Genomic DNA, 16,123 nt, shown 5'->3' with positions numbered 1-16,123 from the left:
TTGTGGATATGGTAATTGTGGTTGCGTACTTGTTGGCTTGCTTGCTACAAAAATTGTGAAGTATGGTTTCTACACCGAGACTGGTTGATGGTTCTATGTGGCAGTTGTCTACTTGCTTGTTGTTGATGCTCTTAGCTAAGTGTTGTTACTTGGTGCAGCTGAATAAGAAATTGTTGGAGGAAGACTATGGATAGTACAAAGTGTGTCATATGTTCTTGTGTAGAGAATTGTTGCAGATTGTGAAGGATATCAAGGATGTGTTGCACAAATGCTTTGTGTTTGATGTCCACTAGCTTGGTGTGATCTAATATACTTTGGTGACATGGTTGATAATACTGATATTTGAATGCTACTCTATGGAGAGAGTTGATGAATATATTTGTTCTTATTTAATGCTAACATTTTTCCTATCAGATATGTAGTGGTATAGAGATGGGTGATTCTTGATTAGTGTATTGGAAAGAAATGAGTGTTGTAGTTGTTGAGGAAGTGCTTGTTGGTAGTAGTGATGTAACTGACATGAGTATGATTTGTATGTATGGTTAAGTAGATTATTGAGGATGAGATGATGAGGCTGCATTGGCTATTTTTTGTCATAGTTACTATTTATCAATTGTTGTCATAATTTGTATTGACTTGCATGACTAGTACGAGGAGGTTGATATGAAGAATATATGAATATTACTTGCAAATGGTTTGTGGATGTCAACCTCTTTGGTGTTTGATATTTGCATTGAGTTGGCTATATCGATACTATTGATATCCCTAATGGCAGTGATGGTATGTTGATGTTCAAATGGATTGAGATATTAAGATGAGGATTTGATGCATGACAATATAATGAAGATAATGCACTGTATGAGGAAAGAGATGTTTCCAAGATAGTTTGGTCTCTAGAAACCTGATGGAGCAAGTTGGTATAGAAGTATGTATTCATGTATGTCTAGAAGAATTCCTCAAAATTTGTAGACTTGGATATAATGTTTATGCTCTATGGACATTGCACTCCTACCTTTTCAGGTCCTTGGCGAGCCAAGAGATACTGACTACTTAACTAACCAAACCTAAGACAAAGTTTTATTGGTAAGAAGGTTTGTCAGACGTGATAGGACAGGTAATAGAGACTCTTTGGTAGTCTCTACATGATCTCTGCTCGATGCCACATGCACAAGTCGAAGACGATAGTGTGACATGCTAACGTCCCATATAGATAGAAAATAGAAACAGATGCAAAAGGTCTAGAGTGACACACAAATATTACAAACAAACTTTGGAGTGAAATATACTTGACTGATAGAAAGCAAAAGCAAGTATGATACTAAATATAAACTAAGTAAAAAGATGAGAGACGTCTTATAACTAGTCTAAGATACAAGGCTCCTACTAGCTCCTAAGCTCACTTCGAGAACCTGCACACATGACAGAGAAAAAATGGTGGTTTTGTGTATAAAGTTTTGCCATAGTCAAACCCTTATTTTGGTGTTTCCACCTCCATAGACAACCGAGATAGATAGTTTGATAAACGTTAAAGCAAATTGTGAAAGAAAGACAATGAAATATATGCTATGGAGACACAATGCAATAATGGAAAAAAAAAGGAAGAAACTCCCCTTCAACACCAAGAGAACAAGAGCTTGCCAATGTGAAGGTGAGTACTGAGAACTCCTTTGATATACAATTGCAAAGATGATGATGATTGTAATGGCATGCAATAATGGTGATGCACTCGAAGAACAATCAAGAAGTTGCAAAAATCTCAAAATGTTGAAGAGAGTTGAATTTGTTGTTAGAGAGCCAAAATGAAGCTCTCAAGGGAAGATAAAAAACCTGGGCTCGAATTTGAAGTTGGTGGGCATGCACAAAGGCGTTACAAACCCTACCAATTGCAAGTGTAATGCTCAAACGACCACTTTTAGTTTGCATATTCACAGGATGCTAGTGTGGTGTGTGGATGTCTCCACGGTGTGCTAGTGTCTCTGAGTCAATAGTCAATGAAGTTAAGAAAGAGCCAAGATGAAGAATGACTAGGCAAGCCACACGAGTGAAAAGGACAAAAGGTGAACATATTCTCCACTCAACGTAACGCAAACTTGCATTTTTGTATCATGGAATTACATGAGGTGCAATTTATGATGTTACACTATTTATTCCATTTTTAATTAATAATCATTTCATAATTTCTATTTTCTCATTATCTATTATATATTTAATTAAATAATATTTTATTATTTAATTAAATGTGAGCTAATTGTCCACTTATACTTTCTGTTTTCATTTCTTAAATCTTTGTTTAGAAATATGACCTTCTTTGTCAATTAACTCTTCTACATTTTAAAAGGTTTTTCTTTTTTCTAAGAAAGTTGATGTACATAATAATCCATCAATTAAATAAATAATGTACTATTATCCTCTTATAAGTTTGAAGTAGTAAATTATCAATTTGTAGTTGAGTTGATTCATTACCATCATTCTTATCCTCATATGTCAGTAGATTTTTCCTTGGGAAGTCTATGAATTCAATCATTCCTTTTCCATTTGTAATCTCAAAATTTATGCAAGTGTGTTTGTTAAAAAATTAACCCTCATTCAAACAAAAAATTCATCATCCACATTCCAACAATGAAAGAAAATCTTTCATTTTTAATTTTGTGGTGGGATTGATAAATATGAATTAGATTTAGATTTTAGGATTTCATATCTTTTTATTTCTTACCTATTTTCTAATTTCTACATTTTGACCAAATATAACATTTGTACATCTTGGACACTTGAAAAGACAACTTGTAATCTATGTATTCCAAACTCATTCTACCATTTTTAATCTTGTCCCAAACACGTGGAAATAATTTGTTTTGTACTATATATTACTAGTTCCTGCCCATGGCAGAATACTTAAGCATCCATGATGTTTTTAAATGACTTAAATAGTTATTAATCTTTGTCCTTTCAACCAGTCAATTTACAAAAAAATTCAAACCAAAATAAATTTTTATGTTTTCAAAAGTAACATGCAATTTTTTTAACAAATATTATTTAAAAACTGATATAGTTGTCATGTGATTGGTCTATATTAGCAAATGCCAAATCATCTTTTTACTTCAATTTATTTTACTATTACATAAATTAATTTTCTATTTTTTATATTACATATTTCAATTCTCATTAATTCAAATGTCAAATTATATTATTTTTTTTACAATATGCTATTATTATTAGACATTCAATTGATAATTAAAGTTGCAAGAATTAATATTTAAAAAAAACTATTTAAGTATGACAACATTGAAACAATGAAATTCAATTTCCACATATTAATATTTTTAAAAAGCTATTAAATGATGATGTATTATCTCTAGACACATCAATAAAATCTAACAATTTAAATAAAATAATTTTATGGTAAAATAAAATAACTATTGAGTAAATTAAAATTTTATCAAGAAAATAAAAGTATTTTTCCAAATAAATAAGAAAAGAAAGTAAATTAAAATCTAGTATTTTTTTACTTATTTCACTTCAATGCAATGTCTCAATATATTATAAAATATGTTAAATTTATTTTATAGATAATTTATTATTAATCAAGATTATCAATTAATATAATTTTTATTTTATTGAAAAAGATTACCAAATAAGGCTAGTTTTTAAACTTTAAGATTTTTTTTATATTAGATATCGAGAGTCCAAAAATAGATGGAGAGTTTATACAAAACTAGGGAGCGGGGGGCAGGGCCTCAACCGCCAAACTAAGGAGCCAGAGAGAGGATTATATACAATTATCTCTTTAACCAAAAGAAGGGGACACAACAGAGTAAATCACTATTGGAGAACCTCATCCTGGTCCTCCAGCCACGTGGTCCAGCCTTGTTCTCCTTCCATCCAAACCACCTTCTTTCTTGCTAGGATCTGGGAGCACATCTCTATCCTGTTGAAGGGAGGAGGCCTGCTATCCTGTAGATCCTTTATCAGCTTCTTCACTGCCTTATCAAAGGAGGTATGGTTCTCTGCGACCCTAGCCCATTCGTACCTGTCTTGCATCTCGTAAACAAACATGGTCGCTCTGCCATCTTTCAGGAATCGTAGTAGCTTGTTTCTCTCGAGGTTCATCAAAAAACAGACCTACACAACAATTTTGTAATGTGTGAGTTTTTAAAAAAACTCAGTACGTTCACTTGTAATACCTTGGAACTTCTCCTCATTTCTAAGTTTCCAAATAAACCAGAGAATGTAAGAAAATAAAATTTGCCAAACTAGATTAGTATCCTTCCTCAATCCATGAATAAAACCAGTAACTATATCAAGAGTGAAAACAAATTCTGTAATAGAAATTCCAAATAGAAGCCAAATTTCTCTAGCAAAGGGGCAGTCAAAGAAGATGTGACGCGCGGTCTCAGGTTTTCTGTAGACAGAACACCAGTCATATGCAGTCGATTTATTCCTAATAGGTAATCTGTCCAAAATAAGTTTCCATCTGAAGCATTTGATCTTAGGGGAAATGGTGGACCGCTAGAGCTTCTCAAAAGTTTTCTGCCAAGTGTGGGGGGTATGGTTAACATACCACAGAGTGTTGATATGTTCGATCACCGAGGTATCACTATTGAGCAGGGTATAGATAGATTTGGCTTTGATCTTAGGGAGGGTGGAGCCATCCTTCCATAGGAATGTAAGGTACCTATGGGCATCTACTTGGGTGTTTTTAGGGAGATTAAAGGGAACACATGCATTTTTAATCATGTTGTATGTCTTCTTATGTGATGCAGGGAGATCATATTTAGTGCTAAGAGCCTCCTAGCTGATAAGGTTATCATGTTCTAGAATATCCATAATGTACTTGATTCCTTTATTATGCCAGTGCTTAGCAAATCAACCTTGGGTTAAAGCAAGGGGTTTGGAGTTATGATGCAGGTTCCACCATAATGACCTTTCACCGTGTAGGGTATTGTCACAGTTGATGCTTGAGTTGTTAATGAGACCACACACATGCTCCTAGACTTTCCAGATGGATTTAAACGCCCAGGTGCCTTGGACAGACACAGGAAAACCACCTGCAATTCAGTCACTGAATGGGAGGGCCTTCCAAGTTTTGGCAGTTTTGGGAACACCATTTTGTATGTTGTTCCTGATGAGGATTTTCCAGGGTTCTTGTCCTTCCAGTGAGTGAAATATCCATTTGGCTGCAAGGGAGATGCCTTGCAGCCTAAGATCCTTGAGGCCCAGCCCATCAAGTTTTTTATCCAAGTGGCACCAGGTCCACTTGACCGCGCGAGCTTTCCTTTTACCCTTCCCATCAGACCATAGGAACCGTCTGATAGCCCTTTGGATTTCAAAGACTTGGTAGCTGCTGAACATCCACACCGAGGAGTAGTATATGATGTATGAAGATAGGATTTTTTGGCAGACTTGAATCCTGCCAACAAGGGAGAGGACCCTATTGTCCCACTTGTTGAGTTTACTGTCTATTTTTCCCTTGACCTAGCCCCACATGTTCTTAAGAGAGGGAGATATAGAAAAGGGGATGCCAAGATAACAGACTAATTTATTAGGTCCTCCCCACGCATAGCCAAATTGGTGAAGCCAGTCTGGAGGATTATCTTTCCATCCAAGTAAAATGGATTTGATGCTAGATATCCGGGCTTCGGATGCTCTACCGAAAATGACAAGTTTTTGATTAAGGGAATCAATATTGTGCCTTGAGAGCTTTAGGAAGAGCGAGGTATCATCAGCAAACTGGATGTTGATCAGTTCAGAGTCGTCTGGCATAGTAATGCCTTGGACACGGGGGGATAGGGTGTCATCTCTAAGGAGATAATACAGGGCATCAGAAGCAATGACAAATAGAGCAGGGGCAAGGGGGCAACCTTGCCTAATTGATCTAGATAGGGGAATAGGCTGGGAGAGGGTCCCATTGACTTCAACCAGGGCGGATGCATCCTTGAGGAGGATTCGAACATAATCACAGAACTCGCTAGGAAAGCCAAAGGCCGAGAGCATCATGAGGATGAAGTCCCATTCCACCCTATCATATGCTTTCTCAAAGTCGACAAGGAACATGGCAGCGTCTTGGTTTGAGGTTCTGGCCCATTCCATGGATTCCCAACTTGTTACAAGATTCTCCAAGATGTATCTGTCTTTATTGAAGCCTATTTGGGTGGAGCAGATGAATTTGGGGAGGATCTTCTCAAGGCGAGAGGCTAAGGCTTTGGCCAGGATTTTGTAGGAGACGTTGAGGAGGGTAATTGGCCTCCAATTTTTAATTAGGGCTTTGTCCCCTTGTTTTGGAATAAGCTTAATAATACCCCTATTTATGAACTCCCCTAGGGTGCTAGTGGCAAGGGCTTCATTATAGATGTCATAGAGGTCGTTGGAGATCCAGTCAATGTTAGTTTTGTAGAATTCAGAAGGAAGTCCATCAGGGCCTGGGGCCTTGCTATCCTTGAGAGCCTTAATGGCATCCTTGATTTCTTGCACGGTTAGCTTATCTTTGAGGAGGTTGGCTTCGTCCTCAGCGATTCTATTAGGAATAATGGTCATACATTTGGGACGAGCATCTGTCGAGGCCTCATTATCCTCAGAGGTAAACAGAGTCTTGTAAAACACTTCAAAGGCTTCTTTGATGTCATTGATATCCAAGAGTTCCTTATCATTTATAGTTATTCTATCTATTTTTTCCTTGTTCTGTTTTTGCTTGAGCAAATTAAAGAATATTTTGGAGCCCTTATCACCAAACTGGAGCCAGTGGTTGCAGGCTCTGATGAAAGCACCTCTGATTTTAACCTGTTGGTGTTTCCTGAGGATATTTCTAGCCTCGGAGACCTGTTTGGCCAAGGTAGGGGAAGAAGGTTGCAGTTGAATTTCATGTTCTAGGGAGTGAAGTCGAAGAGTAAGAGTTTTTTCTATGAATCTAAAGTCCTTGGCTTTTTTCTGGCCAATGGCTTGGAGAAGATTCTGCTAGGAGGAAATGTTCCTTTGCCATCTGAGTGTGTGGGATTGGGGTAGATGTGGTTGCAAATTGAAGAGTCTAATTAGTTTGATGGCATTTAGGACATCCTCATCTTGCAGCAAGGAGGTGTTAAGTAAGAATTTCTTATTGCGAGGGTGGCTAGGGGTGATGGAGTTCCTGATGTTAATAATGGCTAAAATGGGGAAGTGGTCAGACAGGGTAGTTGGTAAGATTGCAACCGCATTCCCAAACTGGTTGGGGGAAAAGGAGAAAAAGTCCTTATTAGCATAGAATCTATCTAACCTGGAGTAGATCCTATTAGTGTTTTGTTGAAAGTTGCACCAGGTGTGCCATAGGCTAGGGGTATTAGGTTTAGTGCCTTCCAAGGGGTCAAATAGTTGCAGATGTTGTTTAAACCTGTCCCAATGAGGTCTTTCTGAGTTTTTCCATTCAAACGGAAGTCCCCCAGCCTTGTCATTCTAGGATTCAGTCATATTAAAATCCCTCGCCATGACCCAGGGGATATTTGGGAGGGAAGTTAGCCAATTCCAGAGGGATATTCTTTCCTTATAATCGTTAGATGCATAAATGGAGCATATGCAAAAGCAAGAACCTTTAACATCTAAGGTAACCCAAGCTACTCTATAACAGGGGGGGTCCCTTTATCCTTGATGTACATTGTCCATTTAGGGGCGATAAGAAGACCAACTCCTCCTTTTCCTCTCAGGTGGTTGGTACAGACTTTGATTGCATCTCACCAAATGAAGTCAAGTGTAGTGTCGAGGGAGAACCCAACAGATTTAAGTTCTTGTAACATCAGAAAATCTAAGTTTTTATGATAGTCTAGAAATCTTTTAATAACAAATTTCCTATCAGGCGACTTAAGGCCTTGAATGTTCCATGATATGTATTTCATCAAAGTGGAGGATTTAAGGGGGGTTGGTAGGGAGATCGTTGTTGATCACTAGATTTCTTCTTGTTTTTGGAGCCCATAGGCCTACCTTTCTTTTTATTTAGGGAGTGCCCTTTCATAAGGTCCTCATCATCTTCACTGGTTTCGGGAAGCTCAGCTCTAATATTTGCATTTCCTCCTATGTCGGACCCAGACAATTGGGAGCCTGGAAAGCCAGGGAGCATAGTGCTAGATCTAATTTCATCTAGACCCTTATTGGCATAAATAACTTCTATAATATGATTGCCCTCTAGTTCTTTGAGCGTAGATGAAGTCGAGGGATTGATGGTGTTAGTGTCAAAAATAAGTCCTGCAAGTGAAGAGGAGACCGATTGAATGGGGGTTCCGGATCTGAGGATCATTGCAGGGTTATTACTAATGCTAGCATCATCATCACCACGATTGGGGTTTTCCAGATTTTTAACCATATTTCTAACCACAAAATTGACAGGGGATTGATTAGGGTCCTGGGGTTTATGAGTAGAGGCCAATTGGTTGGTGGAGGAGTGGCTAAGATTTAGGGCATTGAGAGGGGTAATTTTACGTCTTTGTTTCCTTGAGGTAACAAGTTGAAAACAATCAAAGGGCGATTCTACAAGATTTTGAGAAGGGTCAGAAACATGGATGAGGAGTTCGAGGGCCAAAGGTGCGAGATCGGGCTTGAGAGGGTTAACTTTATTAAGAGTGGGATCAGGATCTGCGGACATCACGTTAGCAGAGCGGGGAGGGGGAGATTGTAGATCATTAACATTTTTAGGGTTTATAGTAGTTTCAACTGAATTATGTTTTTTTTTCCTATGACTAATAATTGGGCAATTTTTACGAATATGCCCTTCTTTCTTGCAGAGAAAACATGCATTCAATCCTCCAAGGATTTCAATGGGGCAGATGAATGTGTCTCCATTAATATCTAGGTTTAAAGATGGTGGAATGTCGATTCCGGGCTTAATTGAGACAAGCATTCTTGCGTCTAGGTTGGGCACCAACTGAGCAATTTCATCTATCCGAATCATTTTGCCAAATGGTTCCATTAATTGGGGAAGGAAACACCATAAAAAGGGGGGGACATCTTTGAGGATGACCCATCTGGGAGAGGATAATGCGAGGACTTCCTCATAAACCGTCTTTGGAGACCAGGCTAGGGCTCGAAAAGAGGTATTCCCAACCGTCCAATACTGGCGTTTAAGTGCTTCCAATTGGGCTTCATGGGAGTTAAAGGAAATGAGAAAAAGACCTCTCTGTATTTGTCTACAGAACGTGATTTTAAGCCCTAATTTAAGATTCCATAGATTGTGAAACTAGTCATCTATGAATTTCCTAGGTGGGCATTTTTGAGCATCAACACAGGCAAAAAATATGGCAATGTCACATAACCTACGCTTTTCTGAAGCAATTTCATTCAACATTTCAATATTTGGTGAAATGCAAAAGGGGTCTGAGGTATTGCAAGGGGACTTACTGTCCTTACTGGGTCCTTCATCTGCAGGAGCCTTAAGGAAGTGCACCGATGAGCGGACTCCATTTGCATGCGGGGTGATGGTCTTGGCGAAAGACTTTGTTAGGGCTGGTATTGTCTATGGCGTGGGTTTAGGGTTATTAACATTAACTCCGTCAAACTCCAGCTCCATTGGAAACCAGGGTTAGGATCGGGCAGGGTGGGCGGATGGGTGGAGTTAACCGTAATAAATGTTCGCAGAGCAGAGTAAATGAAACACAAAACAAACAGAGCAAGTGGGCGAGGTAGGAAATGCAAACCGAGTGGAGGAGATTAACTCCTCCACGTAGACGTCGAGGAACTCCCGTCAACGCCTGCGTGCCTTGATCCTGCTTCCTCCTTCAGGGCGCAGTCGAAAGCACCGAAAAATCGCAGATCTCCATCAATCTTTATCTCCCAATAACATATTTTAAAAGAATTAAATAAACTATTTTAGAGACCCTAAACTTTAAGATTTTGAATAAATTAGTGATATATTAAACTATAAACTATTCTCAAATACTTAACTATCATTACTTCAAATACTTAATTATTACTTTGTCATTTTGCAAAAAATTTCATATAGATTTATAAATTATAAATACCATCCCATCCATTTCTTACTATTTTTTCTATATGTTAAATTTAAATATTTTATTTTATATTTTATATACATACATATTATTTATTTCTATTATTTAAAAATAAATTTATTCAATAGGAAGAACATTTCAAATGAAATAACAATTTAAATTAAAAACCATATTCTAAAATATATTATTCTCTAGTTATTCTAATTTTTTATTCAATTAATAAAAAAGTTTTCTTTATTAATAAAAAAATTAATAAATTTGAATTTAAATTTAATTATAAAAAAATGCAATAAGATCTTCATTTTGAAAAAAAAAAATCTTAAAAAATATAATAAAGAAGTACAATAAATGCAAATAAAGAACTAAAACAAAAATTTAGAATATTTTCTCTCTCTCCCTCCTATCTTTCTATATCCCCTATTTCTCTCTCCCTCTCTCTCCATATCTATTTATATATCTCTACTCTACTTATTTATATATATTTTTATTCTTTTCTCTTATTTCCTAATTGAAATTTATAAAATATTTAATTAAATCTAATAATTTATATTTTTAAATCTCCGCCTCTAATCTATAGTCAATTCTGACTGCTTATATTTGTTTTGAGAGTATGTATTCAATTACATGACTCATTTCATTTAATATTATTCAACACAATTTATTTAACTCTATTGTAGTTCTTTGCAAACATAGTGCCCTCTTATAAACGACAGCTTGAAATGTGCTAAAATTGACAGGCTACCCAAATAACATGAAATGGACACCTGATAGGAACTCAGCTAAGAAATTCCAAATCCACCATGAAATTGGCCGTTTCCAAGTTTTAAATAACAAAGCAAATACTTCTCATTACATTGCACTTGTTGATTTCAAGAATGTATGCATTCCTCCCTAACTCTCCAATGCACATTTGTGCTATTCAATCCACTGGATTGAAAAGAGGTCCAATCTTCAAGAGCTTCTGTCAAATCATGAATCTTGGCCTTGGATCCTTTACAACAATTTGCATGCATGGTGCACACTACACCTAGATCTGTGCCAGATTCACAAAACCCACTAAAATACTGTGTGTCCAGGAAGCGCACTCTCAGACCCAATTGAGTAATGTTCTCAGACAATTTTATATCATTCCAGACATCTTGGTCATTCAAGGAAGGCCTAGTATATGTAGCATTGTTCCACATCTCCATCATCTCAACAGTCCTATTGTTCGAACGGAACATCATGAATCCTGTATTCTCCCAATTTCTCATTTCCTCAGGATCACCAAAATATCTATCAGTTGACATTTCGAAATCTGAATCTGTTGAGAATCTCTGAAATGGGTTTCTAAACCACAGTATATCTGAATCCTGTGCAAAAACAGAGCATCATGAAGTTAATCACAAAATTCAAATTGCTAAGCCCAAACACATCAATATATCTGCTGATAAAAGAAAAAAGAAGAAGAACAACTCACAGAGAAAAGAAAATGGTAGCCTCTGCGTAGCACATTGGTGAGCAAGAGGATTTTAGACCTCGTCATCTTCAAGTAATCCCCTGTCATGTAGAAGCTCTCCCCTGAGAAATCAACTCCTGGAGTCTTCAATCGATAGCAGTGAGGATGGATTTGTGTGCAGGCATTGAATGCCTTTTCATCATGGGCAACAACCAGCAGATTGTTGAGCAGTGGTCGAGTTCCTTCCCCGATTTCAAAGCTCCTCATAAACAACTCGAAAATTCCGCCTGGCTCCATCCATGCTGTGTTCACTGTGGTTATTATCACAGTCCTGTTGGGCATGGAAGCCCTGCTCAGAGCTAATGTCAGCTCGTCCTGTTCAATCGAATTCAACAACATTAATAACGTAATTCATTCTAAAAAGTATTGCCCCTTTTTCAAAGATTGAAATTTGATCTCAGATTGTGACTTACTGTATTGTGATCCTTCAGCTTTCCTTGAAATGTGAAGACATTGGAGATGACTGGATCGAAAAGTGGCTTATTGGAAAGCAATACAAGGAAAAACAAAACGCAGCAGATTACACCCAAAATCTTCTCTCTCCTGGTTAAATCCATATGAGCCATGAGCGAAACAGAGGAGCTAGTGGGAGCTCTACTTGACCAGCCAAACAGAAATTTGGTGTTGAATGAGCCCACTTTTGATCTTCTGACATTTCTTTGCAGAACAACTTTTGGTAGGTGTAAGAGAATTAGTCGCAGGAATGCAAAGAATTTGTGTAAATGATTTGGTTGACATTGGATTTTTTCTACTCTGCGGGTTTCCAGGAAGACGGAGAGAGAAGAAGAAGCAAGCATTTAAGGAAAATAAAATTGTATATGCGTGTGTAACGTGGCTTGGAAAGAATTCACAATAAAATATCCCCAGTATTTAGTTCTACACATGGTTTCAGTTTGACCAATCCGTATTTTTATATAACATAATATTATAGATATTTAGTGTTTTCAAATTTATGATGAATATTATCCTTTTATAAAGTCAATGCACACATTTCACCAAAATTAGCTTATACAATATATTTAATAATATTTTACAATAATTAATGTGTTTATATTCTAATGAAAATTTAAGGAAGTTGACTGATTGGTTTAATTTTATATTATTAATTAATAATAATATATGTAAAGTTTGTATAATTTTTTTGGGATTGATGTGAATTAATTAAGGAAGTTGTTATCTTATGAAGTTTAGATTCTACATATATTATTAACTAGCAATTGTACCTTGGTGTGTAATGGGTATGCCGAATACAAAAATGTTGAAAAAAAACAATAGAAGGAAAATAGAAGAATACTATAAATTGGCATAGACTACATAACAAATATATTATCGATTATATTTAATAATTTGTAGTGTAGATTATAATATAATACTATATAATATTAATTTTAAAATAGATTTATTAAGTTACATCATATTAAATACAATATATAATAACGATACAATTCTATTATATCAAATACTATACATAATTTTAAATATAATTATATTAAATGTAATTTAATAGTACTATACAAAATTTGTTAAATATCAATTATAAAATTTTTATATTTGTATTTTAATATTTATATATATAGTATAAGTATGATCATATTGTATATAAATTAATATGTATTGTAATTAATAGTCTTATTATAAATTATAATAATAGTATAACTTATTTATGTAATATTATATAAGAATAAGTACCATTGTTTATATATAATTTAATTGGTGTTGTATAAAATATATGTTATATATTAATTATAGATTGTATTATATTTATATTGTATAATTTGTAAGAGAAAATATATAATATTAAATATAATTAATATACTATTTTAAAAATAAATTTAACTTCTGTAAATGTATATCCAAATCTTTTCTCATTTAATTTTCTAATATTTATTACTCAATTTTATTATTATTTAGATTAATTCTATTTTATTATAACATTTTAATCCATCTATAAAATCAACAAAAATATATTACTAAAAACTCTAAAATTTTATTACTTCACAACTATGTTTTTTTCAAAGACAAATGAAATTCGACTGAATGATATAATTTGTAAGATTTTGGTACATATTCACAGTTGATCTTTCATGGCAGCCAACTGATCACCTTTCTCTTCCAAGAACTTTCAGATTTACGCATCATACACAAATCTCCAACCTGGCAATAAATGATTTGGTTATTGCACAGTCTGCGCTAATAAAAATTAAACAAGTACACAAATAATGACACGTAGCTTTTCCCGTGGACCTTTCATGCAGAAAATCTGAGAATTCTGATCAGGTATAAAAAATTCACACGGAGATTCAATGAGCTTTAACTCCATTTTTTATTCCTGTCAAAATATTGTATCGTAAGATGTACGCGCATTCCAAGCTCTTTGGAGTGAATCTGCACCTTACAATTTCGAGAAGCTGCGCATTGTAGGCTAAAAGAAATTTCTCCTCTGTGTGATTAGGTCATCTAATTGCCTTAAAAAAAGGAGTTGGCTGAGGCTCAGAAAGTTGGTGTACTGAATGACAAATTTATTCGAAGAAACTTCAAATAGCTCTGAATCGTTGATGCACTGAACAAATTTACTGCATTGAAAATAGAGCCTCTTATAGCATCATCAATAATGGTGCCTTAGAAGCATATGAATGTGCAAAGCATTTTAAAGTCACTCAACTCATCATAATAGCCACTAACAAGTGTTGCGTGGGATACTATTTACTGAAGCAACCAACCAATAAGGTTTACACGAATTTTAACAGAAAACCAACGATTCAAATCTGCCAATTGTAAATAAAGGGCTCTGGTGCTTTCAATATTCTTGCATGGGCTTAGGGATGATACCAACCGTAGATGCTGAAAAATGAGGTAGTCCATTTCATATATAAGAGACGATTTCGACGTAATAAAAGGTAGGTTCACTAGAAAGTACTCTGTGTTGTTTCCACTTCCACTTTTAATGTATAGGTGATTGGTCATTTTCGTGGAAATTGTTCATGCAAGCATAAAAAAGGAGCCTACAAGATAGTTTTTCTTATTTAATAATTAATTTAAAAATCAAAACAAACTGTATTGTAATTTTTAAATTAATTAGTAAATGAAGAAAATTGTCATGTCAGGATCTCTTTTCGTGCCTACATAAACAACTTCATGTTCGTGATGGCAAATTTAGTTTGACATTATTTATTGTTTTTTTAACAAAGCAAGAAAGTTCAATAGAATTAATGTTAAAGAGATTATTACAATCCATTTTATAGAATGAATGTAGTTTTTGGATTTAATTGTGTTCAATATTTTTGCATCAATGTTTCGAATCACACTCTATGATCCATCATCAAGATGAAGAGAGCCAAAGAATCACATAGTGCGATCCAAAACATTGATGCAAAAATACTAGACACAATTGAATCCTGAAATGCATTCGTTCTAAATAGAATTAGACAATGAATAAACAATTCTAAACAACCTAAAAAATCTTGGGGTAAAGGAAACAAAAATCCAAAGCATTGAATTATTTATAGAATCATATCAAAGTTCATTTGGTTGTGATTAATAATATCTAGATTATTAATCTTAATCATCGAATTATTTATAGAGTGATTCAATTTTATTTTGTAGTTTATTATTAAAATGATTTTAGATATTTTATTTTTATTTTTCTTAAATTGTAATTGGACAATTTTTAAGAGTATTAATTTATGAAATTTTAAGGATTATGAGAGATGGATTCATAGGAACTATTACTAAGTGAGATATGTTCACTAAGTTAAAGTATTTAAATACATCATAAATTGTATTTAGTTTTTATCGTATAAATTTATTTAAAAAAATGATAAATCAATCTTAAATAAGTAAAATAAAAGATTATTTTTCAAATTATAAGTAAAATAATATAAAATATTTAAAAAAAATTTAATTATATATATTTTTAAAGACATTTCTCCATTCAATAATTCGTAATAATTTAAACAAAATAATAATTAAACAAATAAAATTAAAAATTATTATTATAATGGTATGCCATTAGATCCAATATATACAAATCAATAATAGCCCCTTGTTACAAATCAATCTATATACAAATCAAATTTGTTTTCGTTGAAAATACAAAATAAAAAAATTCATCGGGGCAACAAAAGGTCCACGACCTTAACAGAGCTAGGGGAAGAGCACCAGTGGCCATCATAGCTAACTTCGTGCACCCATAAACGGTACATCGGATTTTGAATTTATTTTTTTAGTTGTTTTCGTATGCGACTTAACTGCTTAAAGCTATTGATCTGGCTTCTGGGTAGTAATGATGCACATTGTGGAATCAGTCATGCGCACAAAGGTCAAAAAGTATGCATTTCAAAGTGTCGCCTAATACCTAACTAAAGATGTTCGAGTAACCGTCCACTCAAAATCTCCAGTACTTGTGGACAAATGTCCCAATAGTTTTGCACATATGTTCCAATAGTGGTGCACATATGGGCCAATTATGAACAAAAAATGACAAAAAATGATCGGCTATTAGTACAAAACAAATTTATTAATGGTGTTTTCACTTTGACGGCTATTAAGAAGTCACTATGACAATAAGATGGCGGTTATTAGAACTATGACGACTATTAATACTCTTCCCCATCCACAATTTTGAGTATACAATAAAATACCTTAGATCTACTTGTCTAGACTCTGG

General features: G+C 34.6%; 1 protein-coding gene across 1 annotated transcript; it reads right to left on the bottom strand.

Annotated features, from left to right (window-relative positions):
* Nucleotides 1-10,828: 10,828 nt before the first annotated feature.
* LOC131050171 (uncharacterized protein At4g15970-like) lies at nucleotides 10,829-12,023 on the bottom strand. Its single transcript, XM_057984354.2, has 3 exons — nucleotides 11,871-12,023; nucleotides 11,419-11,772; nucleotides 10,829-11,311 (listed from the first exon to the last, which is right to left on the bottom strand). The coding sequence occupies exons 1-3, from the start codon at nucleotides 12,021-12,023 to the stop codon at nucleotides 10,829-10,831; spliced, it is 990 nt and encodes a 329-aa protein (XP_057840337.2).
* Nucleotides 12,024-16,123: the final 4,100 nt, after the last annotated feature.

This window comes from Cryptomeria japonica, chromosome 2 (genome assembly GCF_030272615.1).
Source record: "Cryptomeria japonica chromosome 2, Sugi_1.0, whole genome shotgun sequence".
NCBI lineage: Eukaryota > Viridiplantae > Streptophyta > Pinopsida > Cupressales > Cupressaceae > Cryptomeria > Cryptomeria japonica.
This window is presented reverse-complemented; position numbering and strand designations above follow the sequence as displayed.

Coding starts and splice junctions, on each gene's coding strand:
- LOC131050171 (XM_057984354.2), bottom strand. CDS start 12,023: ATGGCTCATATGGATTTAACCAGGAGAGAGAAGATTTTGGGTGTAATC. Junction 11,773..11,870: donor AGCTGAAGGATCACAATACA/GTAAGTCACAAT, acceptor TCGATTGAACAG/GACGAGCTGACATTAGCTCT. Junction 11,312..11,418: donor GCTACCATTTTCTTTTCTCT/GTGAGTTGTTCT, acceptor GTTTTTGCACAG/GATTCAGATATACTGTGGTT.